Source organism: Cryptotermes secundus, unplaced genomic scaffold, assembly GCF_002891405.2.
Source record: "Cryptotermes secundus unplaced genomic scaffold, Csec_1.0 scaffold19, whole genome shotgun sequence".
Taxonomy (NCBI): domain Eukaryota; kingdom Metazoa; phylum Arthropoda; class Insecta; order Blattodea; family Kalotermitidae; genus Cryptotermes; species Cryptotermes secundus.
In genome coordinates this window covers 1,384,898-1,398,499 of record NW_019729897.1, presented here as the reverse complement: position 1 = coordinate 1,398,499, position 13,602 = coordinate 1,384,898, and the positions used below count along the sequence as shown (strand labels likewise).

The following is a 13,602-nucleotide window of genomic DNA, read 5'->3' as shown; positions in this document are numbered from 1 at the left end:
TGGTGGTGACGTTTACGACGACGACGACGATGATGATGATGAAGATGAAAATGAAGATGATGATGATGATGATGATGATGATGAGCGTTAAATATGCTGTTGGATCTTCGGGGGAGATGAGTTACTGGTTTGAAGAGTTCTAAATTCTAGTATGTAACGCCGTGAAGTCCGTTGAAAGTCAACAGAGATTTCAGGGGAGCATGTCGCCTCCGACTTCAGGGTCGAAGAATAATCCGAGAAAGAAACCAGCACGAAGAAGGTAGCAAGCAGAAACTCTGCTACGTAAATCTTAAATTTCATTTAGGCAGTGAGACAAATTTTCCGATACGTAAATGTTCATTGAATACATTTTAGAGAGAGTTTACTATACCAGATTTATAAATCCCTTGAACCTAACCTCCAGACCACCTGAGTGCACATAAGCTGAGTGAAGGAACTAGACTTCATGGAATGTCACCTCATCTGCATGCTTGTCATATCGCACGCACTCCACGTATATTCAGTACGAGTAAAATTATGTAGTGGGTGAGGATTGTCATAATAATTTTTGGTTTAAATACAAAATGAAGCATAATAATGATACGGTTTATGTATCTGCACGGAACCAAAGCGCGGAGTACAGACTGACGGTGTTCGCGTTATGGAAGTAATTACGTAACACTTATCACTTAAATCTCTGCTCTGTATCGCTGTTTATCGTCCTTATTTGAGACGTTAGGAAAACTGCAGTGTGAGTCCGAATGTAAGAAGAGAATGAGAAAACCAGAGGAATATTTTTATCTATAAAATTGAATATATCATTTAGTTCTGGGGATTAAAATTAAAAAGAAGTTAAAATTTACTATTCAAAAATAATAAATTCCAAATTCAATGTCTTTAACATAACTCTAGATGTTTTCATAGATATCATTAAAATTAGCAATTAGAATTCTTAATCATCTTCTTCATATTTTTTTCTGAAGATCCGCAAATAATACAAATGTTATGTTTTTGGACATTATCCATCTTCCTAGCTTTATCTAAAACAACGCCCTGTTTATATCATAAAACACTACGTTTCGGAGATTGCATTCTGTGTCTTTCTTCAGGTAAAACCTACTCAGTTGGGCTAGCTCTATCGATTGGACCCAACCTGAAGACGGAGACAGAATCCAGTCTCCGAAACATCTTGTTTTGAGACACAAACAGGACGGTGTTTAGATAAATACAGGACTAATGTACCATCCTCAAAAACTTTTAAATCTTACCCGAAATTAAAGTGACCCCTCTTATCTAAGAAGCAGTATTGACCCAAAAATCTTCAGGATTTAGAAATGCTGAAACAATTTATATTCTATGTGTACATTTACTAACGATAAATTTAAGAAATTAATGGTAGCATTCTGAACACACGCAATAATTACACAATTACGTAATTTTAGATGATAATTGAAATAAATTTTCCCCACCTGCATTTATGGGTTTAGAAGTATATAGATGTCTATTTTATTACAATATAGCTATATATAGGAGTAATATTTAAATATATTTTTGAGATTCATTCATTCATCAGTAGCTAATCTGTCAGACGACACATCTACAGTATCTTCCAAAACAGTTCCTCCACTTAATAGGATCTCAAGCTTTCTCCTTCAATTAAAATACCTTTTTCTGTCCCCAAGGTCATCCAGCATCTTCTTACATCTTCTTCCTCGTCTTCTGGGCACTTCTATCCGCCCATCCGGTTTGTTTTGTCTCCAGAGGAAACATCTCACATACATGCTATCTCTGTTTTTTGAAAGAGACTATCCAGGAAAAGTGATAATGTGGTAGTTTTTCCATTTGCTTTCCACATCGCAGTACAACAGCCGTTCAAACCACTCTGGTCACGCCTGTTGCTATACGAACTTGAACCGTCTCGAGCATCATTTGCTCTGTGCTTCAAGTCGCTGCTGATGACGCTGCTTCCGGCATCTTTTGAGATTATCTGAATAAAATCTAAAAATATTTTTACTACTGCTATAAGTACACGAGCAAGGAAGCTAGCATATCAGTTACAATTCGCTCTGCTGATTGAACCTGTGAAGTGTACACAGTATATTTTTACGCTCTGATTTCGTAGATCTTGTCAACACCAGATAAATCCAGACCAGGACGGCCGATAATTATCCTAATTTTTTATTAACGATAATATTGGTGCCCTTTCCCATTTCCATGACTTTCTCGGTCATTTCGCATCCAAAATCCATTATTATTATTATTATTATTATTATTATTATTATTTTAATTTCACATAGTCCTTCGATATTACCTGCAAGAGGTTTAGCTGGTCTCTTTTCTCCACAATATTCCATAGTTTATATCTGTTTCCACGTCGAATTGGGGCACGCGGTAACACTAAACTACAAGCCGGAAGGTCGCAGGTTCAAGTCCCGATGAGGTGGATTTTTGCGGTTAACCTAGTGTTTCCAGCCGCACTATGGCTCTGGGGTCTACTCAGCCTCTGACAGAAATGAGTACCAGGAATCTTCCTGGAGGTAAAGGGCGGCCGACGCGTAAGGCTGACAACTTTACCATCTGTGAGCCGATTGCCTACAGAAAATATGGGAGCCTCGACGTCTCGCAACCCTATGGACCTCCACGGCCTGTTACAGGGATAGCTTTACCTATACCTTTTACCACGTCGTGTGTCTTTACATTGACTACGAAGTTCGGGTGCCTCTCAAAGTTGTTCCCATCAGTTTTACGTTATGTGTTTCGAAGCAAACAAAGTAACACAAACATAAATACAAAATCTTCCTGTTTTGAAATTTTAAAGGTTTAACGGATTATAGTCTATCGAGAGAGATTATCAGTCATATTTGTATAACCTAAAACAAGTCATATTACATTATCCAGTGCTTCGACATAGTATATTTGACGCATAATATACATATGGTTAAAATACATGACGCTAATAGGAAACCTTTAATTCACTGAAATGTAGAGTATAGCTAAATAATATACAATTCAGTTATGACCTCACAGGAAACGCACAAGTTTTCGGTTACAAAGGCAATGAGTTAATGCTGGTTAATGAAAAAATCGCTGCTGGCTCTGAGACTAATACGAGGCAATAAACACGCTATTTTGGAAAAATTCTAAGTGTAAAACGATAAAGATATCCCTGTGCCAAATTATGTAATTTGAGCACTATGTTGTGAAGGAGTATGGAGGAGTGGATCTATAGATCTTTCTGCAGAAGCACTACGTTTGTTGCATCATAGAAATTTCGGTCCCTAACTAACTGCTAAATTGCTGCTAACCCTCGACAGCACAGTGATTCTTGGTTCCAAGTCCCACGGGACTCATAACATGTTTTACTGTCTGATGGCTATGGGAACCCTGAGACTATCTCAAACCTGGAGGACCTGGTCACGCTATTTATGTCCCACAGCGACAGGGTGGCCCAGTTATAACCCCACACACCTGGTTCCCTTTTCATCGCCTTATACGACTCGCAGGGCTACGGTGGAGGTAAATATAATGCGCCTCCACTCCGGATACCACTATTCTTTAAGGAGTTAATACTTATTTAATATCACTTACCGCCCATTTTTCGTAACGATCATCTCGTTGGTAAGGCACTGGAATTTGGTCCACAGGTCGCGGTCATCCAGGGTCACCTGCAGATCACGTTCTGTAGGATCGCCCTTGCATCGTCCTGCTATGAGTTCCGACTCCACGGCAGACAGGATGTGTGACTGCGCCATCCCAGTAACGCAACACACCGCTCTGAATTATGGGAAAAAAGTACTTAAATACTGGGTTGGAATATCTCCTACTAAACTTCATTAACATAGAAGGAAGGACAATATTAAAATGAGATATCAATGATATAGACTGTAAGAACTTGAACTGGGCTTGCTCAGAGCCAATAGCAGGGAACTGCTTCCTACTTCGTAGCAGTAGCATGTCTAAAACACGAATGAACTGCACATTCGAGCGATTTATTGATTTATTTAACTGCGCTACAAATTTGCAATATTATATTTAAGCATGTGGTTGCATTTATTTAACGCATGTGGAGGCGGGGTCGAATACCTCCACCGTGGCTCCGTGAGTCGTAGGAGGCGACAAAAAAAAAAAAAAAGGAAGTCTCAAATCTGAGACAGTAAAATATGCTCACGTGCCCCCAGGGACTCGGACCCTAGAAAGACTGCGCTGGCAAGGACCAGCAACATATACAAAAGACAACCCCGTCCTCTCGTTAGAGAGGGCGCCCCACAAACACAATACCGTAACTGTCAAAGAGTTATAAATATCTGGTCATGAGCCCCAGATGTCGCTCGACACCAGGACTTACTGACTGACTGACCGTAAGTCACATTGTGACTTTGACTTTGACTCTGTGGCACTGGGAGAGGTTTTTCTCCGAGTACTCTGTTTCCCCTTGCCAAATATCGATCATTTGTTATCGAGGGCTGATACGAGAGACACTTTCGGGGTCGCAGTACCAACGAACTCTGTCTCCCCCCCCCTCCTGCGGCTAAAAGACTAAAATGTCCGGCTCCCGATTTTAGGACGGTAAAGGTAAAATTGTAAACCTACCCCTGTAATAGGCCGTGGAGACCCATGGGGTTGTGAGACGTCGAGTCTCCCACATTTTCTAGACAATCGACACAAAAATGGCGGTGAGGTTGTCAGCCTTACTCTCCGGCCACCCTTTACGCCCCAGGAAGATTCCTGGTACTCAGTTCTATCAGCCGAGTCGACCCCAGGGCCATAGTGTGGCTGGAAGGATTAGGTAAATTTAGGAATCCATTAACCTCATTTCTAATCGAACCCGCGATCTTCGGCATGTGGCATAGTACCTCAACCAACTACGCAACTGAAATAGCTAGGAAATAACTTGATCCTGTATATTAATCAAACCTGATACCATAGTCAGTAATATTAGTGGGTCGCCGTAATTCAACTATTGGAGACGCTGAATTAAACTTCAGCGAGTTGTGATAATCCGGTCAGTAAAATGACAGCTACTTATTCCAGTCAGAAGTGCCAGTACAGCCAGTATATGTAGTAGAACCAAAAAATTTACTGGCTTGGAGTTGGTAATACAGCCAGTAGGCTGACTGGCCTTGATAGATAGCACAACCAGAAAGTTGACTGATTTGGTGTTGATTGTACAACCAGATTGACTTTAGATTGGAGGTACAACCAAGAAATTTACTAAGCTGTCATTACAGCCAGTAGGTTAGCTGACAGGGTTCAAAGTTAACTGGCTTAAGATTGGCAATACAGTCAGTAAGTCGGTTGACTTGGCCGCGCCGTAGCTCAAGCGGTTAGTCGCTGGCTTCCCACCGCGGCGGCCAGGGTTCAATTCCGGGTTTAGTGAAGTGGGATTTGTGAAGGTCAAAAGTAGCGCTGGGGCGGGTTTTTCTCCGAGTACTTCGGTTTCCTCTGCCAATATTCATTTCACCTAATTCTCCATCAACATAATCAGCCGGGGCAGGCTACAATAGGCAAATCAGTGGCCGCCGTGCCGAATTGACCAAGTTGGACTCCACCCCCCACTAAGCAAATTAAAAAAAAAACTAAAAAAAAAAGTCGGTTGACTTGGTATAGGAGTGATTTTTAAGAATTCATCCAACAAGGAATTGTCTGAGGACTTATTGGGTCATGTTAGCTCAGAATGAAGTAGGTTCTGACCAAAATTATAATTTTACCTTTCGTCCTAAATGGGTGAGAAACTTGGTCTGTCGCCTTGAGTAAAGAATATACAATCTATTGATTTTGTGAGATAACGAAGTGCTGAGGAGAATATTTGGACTAAGAGTGAGGAAGTTACTAGAGAATTACAGATTTCACTGGGTTTTATTCAAATATAAATAATATTTAGGCCTAATATATGACTTCCATAAATTCCTAGAACGTTTACTAAAAATTTTCTTGCCCCATAATTACGCACCAAGAAGAGGGACTGCAGATGAATGATTTTGTTATAATTTTTAGTGTGTATAATTGGCTTGCCTCTCAAGTAATAAGATATTTGGAAGGAAAGTTATCATTCTAAGTGTTGTTATACTTCTCTTTTCTCGTTACTGTCTCTGGCAGAACGGAAATCTTGTTACATCGGCCAGAATAACAATAATCACCATCTTCTGTACAATTTCGAGCAGCTGACATTTCAAACAGGTTTACATGTTCAAGCAGGAGTGACTGCTATAGAATCAATGTAGCACGAACAGTTTACCTTAACGGCAAGTCGCCTGACATTCCCGGGGTACATGCTTCGAATCCTGCTCTGTGAGTGAGATTTTATTCTCTTCACACCTTTAATCATTTCTGTTTAGCCTATACTTGTGGAATCTTGGGCAGTTTCACTTTCCTCGAGAATAAATCTCTTCCTTAATTATGCAACAGAACTGGCAACAGATCTCGTCGTCCATCACAGGATGAACACAAGAGTTTCTCTGAATATGATTGCTTGCCTTCACCAGTTGATACAGCTGCCCAAGCTGCACTTGCCCCCGATCATGACAACTCCTTCCCGACCAACTTATGGCCCTCGACTTGTCCTACACCTGTCACCTGTCACCAATGTCCTGAGTCAGATCAATTCAATCCATACTTTTTATTCCTATCTCTCTCCATTATAATGTTGTCCACCCACCTACGTCTTGGTCTTCCTAGTGGTCTGTTTCCTTCTGTCTTTCCCACTTAAACATATAAATTAAAATAGAGAAAACTATAGTTTATCCAGTCGTTCTGTATGCGTGTGCTTCTCCATTTATTACTCAGGAAAAGTACAAGGACTGAAGATATTTGAGAAGAGTTCGTTGAAGGGAATATGACCTGAGTCTGCAGAAGTTGCTTAATGAGGAGCACTATGACTTATACTCTTCTCGAATATTATTAAAATGTATTATCAGTGACAATATGCTGGACGGAGCGTGAAGCACCCATGAGAGAAGCGAAATATCCGTACACTATTTGGTATTTGGCTGCTCACGCTGGTTCATTGCGCGAGGATTTCAAATACCCTGAAGATGGAGGCAATACTTTCCTCCGAAACGCCGGTTAACAATATCTAGACGGCGCTACATTCCAGAAGTCGGTATTCTTCATAGTCACCGTCGTGGAAACCTCAAATCTTATATATTGTCCATTTGATCTATTATTAACTATTCAAGAAATTCTGATTCATGGAGATGTTTGGTAGTATGGAGTTTTCTTGTGCGCACTGCTCGGCAATATGGACTACAAGTTCACACAAAGAACTCACTGCACTTTCGGATCCATCTCTGTAAACATGTAAGCCCAAGTGACGTAAACACCAACACAGACTGACACGAGCAAGTCGGTGGAAATAAATGCCTCTGACACGGCAAAGTATACATGATATAACAGTTATTGGTCTTCTCAGAGAGCCACGGCGACTGAAGTGGACTTGTGAAACACAAATAAGCACACAGCGGCAGATTGATTCCTTCTCATAAACAGGCCTACTATGTTGCTAATCGCCACCTTTGAAACAGTACTTTAAGTAACAGCCGGCCTGCTGCGTCTACATATAAAATTAAAGATATCTCTGTACCAGGCCGTGAAGGCCCATAGGGTTGTGAGACGTCGAGGGTCCCACATTACCTAGACAATCGGCTTACAGATGGCGGTAAGGTTGTCAGCCTTACGCGCCGGCCACCCTTTACCCCCAAGGACATTCCTGATACTCATTTCTGTTAGAGGCTGAGTCCACCCCAGGGCCATAGTGCGGCTAGAAGGATTAGGTCAATTGGAAAAAATCCAATGACCCCATCGGGACTTGAACCCGCGACCTTCCGGCTTGTAGTATAGCCAATCATATAAAATTTGAATTACTTAAGAACAAACTGTGGGGGTTAAGAATTTTTATTAACGGAGAAATATGCGCTAGTAATATTTAGAACTTCTAAAATGTGTCCATTTTTTGTCTAATTTAATTATTTTGAAAAAAAAATGAGGCTTATGATTCGCCTTGCTCTCTGTTTGTATCTGCTCATCGAGCCGATAATTTTGGAACCATGTGAGGCTTATGAGAGGGGGCACGCTTGAGGCACTATTCTACAAGCCGGAATGTCGAGGGTTCGATTCCCGATGAGGTGGATTATTTCAATTTTACTTAATCCTTCCAGCTTCATTATGGCCCTGGGGTCGACTCAGCCTCTAACAGAAATGAGTACCAGGAATCTTCCTGGGGGGTAAAGGGCGGCCGGCGCGTAAGGCTGACAACCTCACCGCCATCTGTGACCCGATTGTCTTGAGAAAATGAGGGAGCCTCGACGTCCCACAACCCTATGGGTCTTCACCGCCTGTTACAGGGATAGCTTTACTTTACTTTTTTTATGACAGTGTTTAGCTTAAAATATCCATATTACAGAAATTCCTTACTACTCTGTAACCATCCAAGTGCCAGGTGACAGAGAATATAACATGCCTAATGTGTTCTGGGTTTGAGACGAGACTTCCAACTTATAAAGCTATGATGTGATAAGCGTCATGTCTCTTGGTTATGACTGCCGCCCATCACAGAGGGAGCAATAGCGGTGAGGCAGCTGCCGTGGTCTGCCGTGCCGTTGCGTTCACCACGAATCTCACACGAAGGCAGCCGGCACTGAAATCCAGGGACTGCCGTGACAAGCCGGCCTGAGCTATTGCTCGTCCCAGTGAGTACATATCTCACTGCTCTACCCGAACTCTGAATTACCTCTTAAATTATGATTATGTAACAAATAGGTCTAAAAAGAAAAGTACTTCATTTATAGACTGCTCAGTGTGAAATGTTATAGGTGTTTGTCAATACTAAAACCTGATTTGAGTTTCGTCACCAGTTTCGTTCATAATCTCTCCACGTTTTAAATACATTTCTCATTTCTTAATTCAATCGAATTCCAAAAAGAAAGAACGCAAATAGTGTTACCATCTGAATTGGAAAACACGATTTTTGTCTGAAAAATGTAGTTTTGTACTACCTACATAGAAATATCAAGACTATTGAATCAGATTTGGAAAATCATAAGGAAAGAAATAAGTTCTTACATTGAAAGCCTATCGTGTTAGTAGCTTTGTAACCAGGAGACCTAGATGATGACCACAGTATACGTTTGAATCGAAATTCCTAAGTGATTTCTTTTGAAATTCTCTAAAATTCAGTTGAATTTTTGTTGTCTCTGTCAGAGCATATATCTGTATCTACTTTAACCCCCCCCCCTCAAACCGTGAATATATATACATATTAACACGTGCCTTATGATTTAAAATTTCACACATATCCGTTGTATTTTATGCGTCTTGACATTAGTTCCCTAAGAAGAATTAATTGAGTATCTCTGTAATGAGAAGCAGAGTGTTCCGTGAGGTGGGATCGGATCTTCCGCCAATATATTTTATACATTGAAATAAAATCAAGATCCCAGTATATTCAATTCGTATCCTACCTCTTTATTATTCAAACATCATTACAATTCATACACGTTTCCGTCATATGATGACCATCTTCACAGGTAGATCGAATGATAAAGGTAAAGTTGTCCCTGTGCTTAACTAATTAAACACTACGTCATGAAGTCGTATGGGGGAGTGAATGTATATATGTATAGAGGGAGATCAAATATTAAACGAAAATTTACTAACGAATATATCATAATTTAAACTTTAAATTAATAAAAAATAGTGATAAAATTTACAAATATTTAAATTTATATCACGTTGATATACGTTGATGTCAGAAGCTACTGGGTACAATCTTGTAAAGTTAATGGTACGTCATATTATATCATATATTAGATTCGTACTCTTGTCTTTATATTTTCCATGAATATTTTCCTCATTCTTAAACGATTAAGATGTAATTAAAATATTTTTTGTACACATATAGATCACATTATTCTTTAGTACTTTTCTCCCCACAGAACATGTTCGTTTCATGGCCGAAACTTGTGTAGATGCAATTGTATTTGTCAGTAAGCAGGTAATAAATTATACATACTTCAATGGTGATTTCGCATTTTATTTTAATTGGGAACTAAACGTTTAAATAATAATTAAATAAATGTCAAATATAAATAAATAGTTGACAGATTTGTAGGCATGTGAGAAATATTTAAAACCATAGGATGGTGCTTCGACCAGTCTTTTGTAGATGTTCAGCTCATGTGTTGTCTAGACAATTGATTGGAGTGTGTCAAACATGTTACGAGGCCGCGTGCATAGCGGATAATTGGAATGCGAACATAAAAACATAAACCACCTTTTCAAACAATGTTCACATTAAGTTTGAGGCAAATGAAATGCTTTGAATAGGTACACAATTAAATAGACCCAAATCGAAAAGCGATTGCTAAGGGGACACTCTCCTGCAATATTATAGAATCGTTTCAGCGAAATCAGATGAACGGCCGCTTAGTAGGCCCAGCTAGGGGAAGATGACCACACGTAAGTGACCCTTATACTGCAGCATTCTGTTGAACTTTGTACTCTAACTTCGTGTTCTCACGACTTGCCGTCTTTGTGCAACTTCGTCGATATATTCACACATCAACGTGTTCGTCTCTTCTCATTATACAACACGACATGTTTCGGCCTAACTGGCCATCATCAGGGGCATAATGTGTTGATACTCTGTTATCACGCTGTTCTGAGTTTCAAATTGCTTATAAAATATTTTATTTTATGTTATTTTTAGATTATAGTGCCATTGTTATGCATATGTCTTTTGTATGTTTTGTTGATGTGTTGGTTTTATTTTTTTGTGTTGTGTGTAGCTATTCTTTGCTTTGAATTACTGCGATTTGAGACTTTGTCCATCGTCCGGTATTTTAGAAATTATAAAAAACAAAGCTACAAGTCGGAAGGTCGCGAGTTCAAATACCGATGAGGTCATTAGATTTTTTTCAATTGACCTAATCCTTCCGGCCGCACTATGGCCCTGGCGTTCACTCAGCCTCTAGCAGAAATGAGTACCAGGAATTAATTAAATAATTTTCCTGGGGAATAAAGCGCGGCCGGCGCGTAACGCTGACAACCTTACCGCCATCTTTGAGCTGAATGTCTAGATAATGTGGAAGCCTCAACGTCTCACAACCTTATGGGCCTTCATGGCCTGTTACAGGGATAGCTTTACTTTTACTTTTTTTACAATGTTTAAGAAACTGGTTCTGTTTCCGTCATCAGGTGAAGTGAAAAAGACACCTACTTTGTTAGGTCCCTTAGGAAGAGCTAACCTCAATCACTACACGCCATCGTCAGAACCCTTTAGAATCTACTTATTCTGTTGCTGCTTGTGTTATTGATGGAAACTAAATTATTTCCTGTCCTGCGGCAAAACAATTTTTGGCCTATGGAGTTTACATTTCCTTCCTGTCCTTTTACACCAATAAACACTTTATCGCAATGGACCAGAGTTACTCCTGAGGAGCCAACGTTCACTCAGTTCCTTGAGATATTCAGCTCCGTCTATGGATCCACAAGCTTCACTATCGTGTTAACACCCTTACACCACATTCATTAATGTTCTCTTTAATATTATCCTTCTATTTACGCCCATATTTTTTCAAGTGGTTTCTTTCCATAAGGCGCTATATGTAGCCCATCTTACCCTCCTTGATTTCATCTTCACAATAGCCTACTGGGAACAAAATTCTCCATCACCTTTGTCTCAAACCCCACTAATGTGGGTCTACAGAAGAATAAAGAAAATTACAGTTTTGTGAGTTCTGTATTTGTAAACGAGAGATGGGAAAATTAACAATTCTTATCTGAATGTAACAAGTGCTCCCATAATTATTAACAATTATACAGTCATAGTGCATCAATAAATTCTTATATTCCAGAAAATTTCTTGTTAAAATTTAGGCCTACCTTACGGGTGTATGAAAAAAAATGTGCGAAACGGGTCCATTAACCTGTTTTGGGGTTCAAAAGATAATGTGAATATTAGAAACTATGTCCATAAAGAATGCTTACATTGTCAATATTCACATTACATAATCTCCCCCCCCTAAAAAAAAGAAGATCCTCAGGTTTTTTGTTCCTAATATTGTACAAGAACTTGATCTATCGCGAAGCTCCATAATTGTAGGCCCCAATACGGTACTTGGCCTCCGTTAATAAGTTCACAGTTAAACTTTCCTACACAAAGAGTGGTCCTATTAACTTAATTCCCTGCATTTTAGGCTGTCTACCTCTTAACACCAAATCCGTACCCGCTGTGTAATCATTACAAAGGCACAATATTAGGCCATAAAGTAACATCAAATTTACCTCCAAATTACTCCTTCGACTCTCTATCAGAAATCTATAGACACTTGGCTTTTATTGAGTTCTGTATTGGTCAGGAACCAGACTCATTTAATAATGAATTTCTCTCAGAAAACTGTATTCGGTTCATTACATATATATGGGTAACAATAGACACAGAAATGTATCCCGTTTGCAGTTCACTTAAACATACACAACTTCCCTCGCTTCAGTAGTTTTATTATGAAGCGGTAAGCCTACCTTTTTTCAACCAACAATCACCAAAGATCGAAATGTCTCACAACGCCAGTAATGAGAACACACTAGTATGAAAACTAAGCTAATTATTGTCACACTATTCCACACGACAATGCCAATTGTGGACACACTTCTCACAGCCTAACTTGTTGTCACTCTATTCTCAAATGTGTTCCGTGATCTCTATTTCCCCTTCTACGGGGTTCTGACACTTGCCCCGCCCATCTCAACTGTCATTGGATGCTTCTACCATGATCAGACACCCTCATTGGTGCGTTGTACACACCCATTCATACGTCATTAAACGGGAGTGCAGTTATTAGATATATCTATACTCATCTTATATATCCCAGTACAGCAGCTGCACTTTCGAAGGTTACAAGTTCGAATCCCTGAACGGAATATTCCGGTCGTTTAAACTATTTAATTTATTTGCATTCGCCATGAAATTAAAACCGCTGACGGGTTGAAAATCGTTTTTGTTCTCATCCCCTTGTCTAGAAACGTGAACATTAAAATATTCATAATTATCATTACGGTCATCATTATCAACACATCGTCAGGGCAGTTGCAGGGGTAGGTCGTTAAAGCGTGTTCTGATTAATACATATAAAATTTTAATTTTTCCAGTTGTATTGTGTGGGTGTGAAAATTTGTCTGTCACGTTAAGGGAGGAAAAATATTTTGTCAAAGTTACATTGCGACTGACGGTCAGTCACACAGTAAGTCTTGGTGTCGAGCTCCATCTGGAGCTCATGACCAGATATTTTGTACTCCTTGACAGTTACGCTCTTGTTTTTTGGGGGCGCCCTCTCTGACGAGAGGACGAGTCTGCCTTTTGTACATACTGCTACACCTTGCCAGTGCAGTCTTTCTCGGGTCCGAGTCCCTTGGGGCCCGCGACCATATTTTACTCTTCAGAGTTAAGACTTCCTTTTCGTCGACTTCTACGACTCGCGGTGTCACGGTGAAGATATTCGACCCCGCCTCCACAAGAGTTGACCCCCTGGTTTCCGAAAGTCAAATTTTTAGTTATATGGCCTCGGGTCCGATACCATGGTGAACACCTTCTCTTGCCGAGTATTGTTGAGTTACGTAGCAATGAGTTGT

General features: G+C 40.0%; 1 protein-coding gene across 2 annotated transcripts in view; it reads right to left on the bottom strand.

The window, feature by feature from the left end:
- LOC111865684 (T-box transcription factor T) overlaps positions 1–12,624 on the bottom strand; it is a 47,595-nt gene extending 34,971 nt beyond the window's left edge. For both annotated transcript variants that reach the window (XM_023853894.2, XM_023853895.2), the window contains exons 1-2: positions 12,496–12,624; positions 3,568–3,753 (exon numbers count right to left, since the gene is read on the bottom strand). In XM_023853894.2, the coding sequence (XP_023709662.1) occupies positions 3,568–3,731 (164 nt within the window). In that variant the 5' untranslated portion in view covers positions 3,732–3,753; positions 12,496–12,624. The remainder of the gene's footprint in view (positions 1–3,567; positions 3,754–12,495) is intronic.
- Between the last annotated feature and the right edge of the window lie 978 nt (positions 12,625–13,602).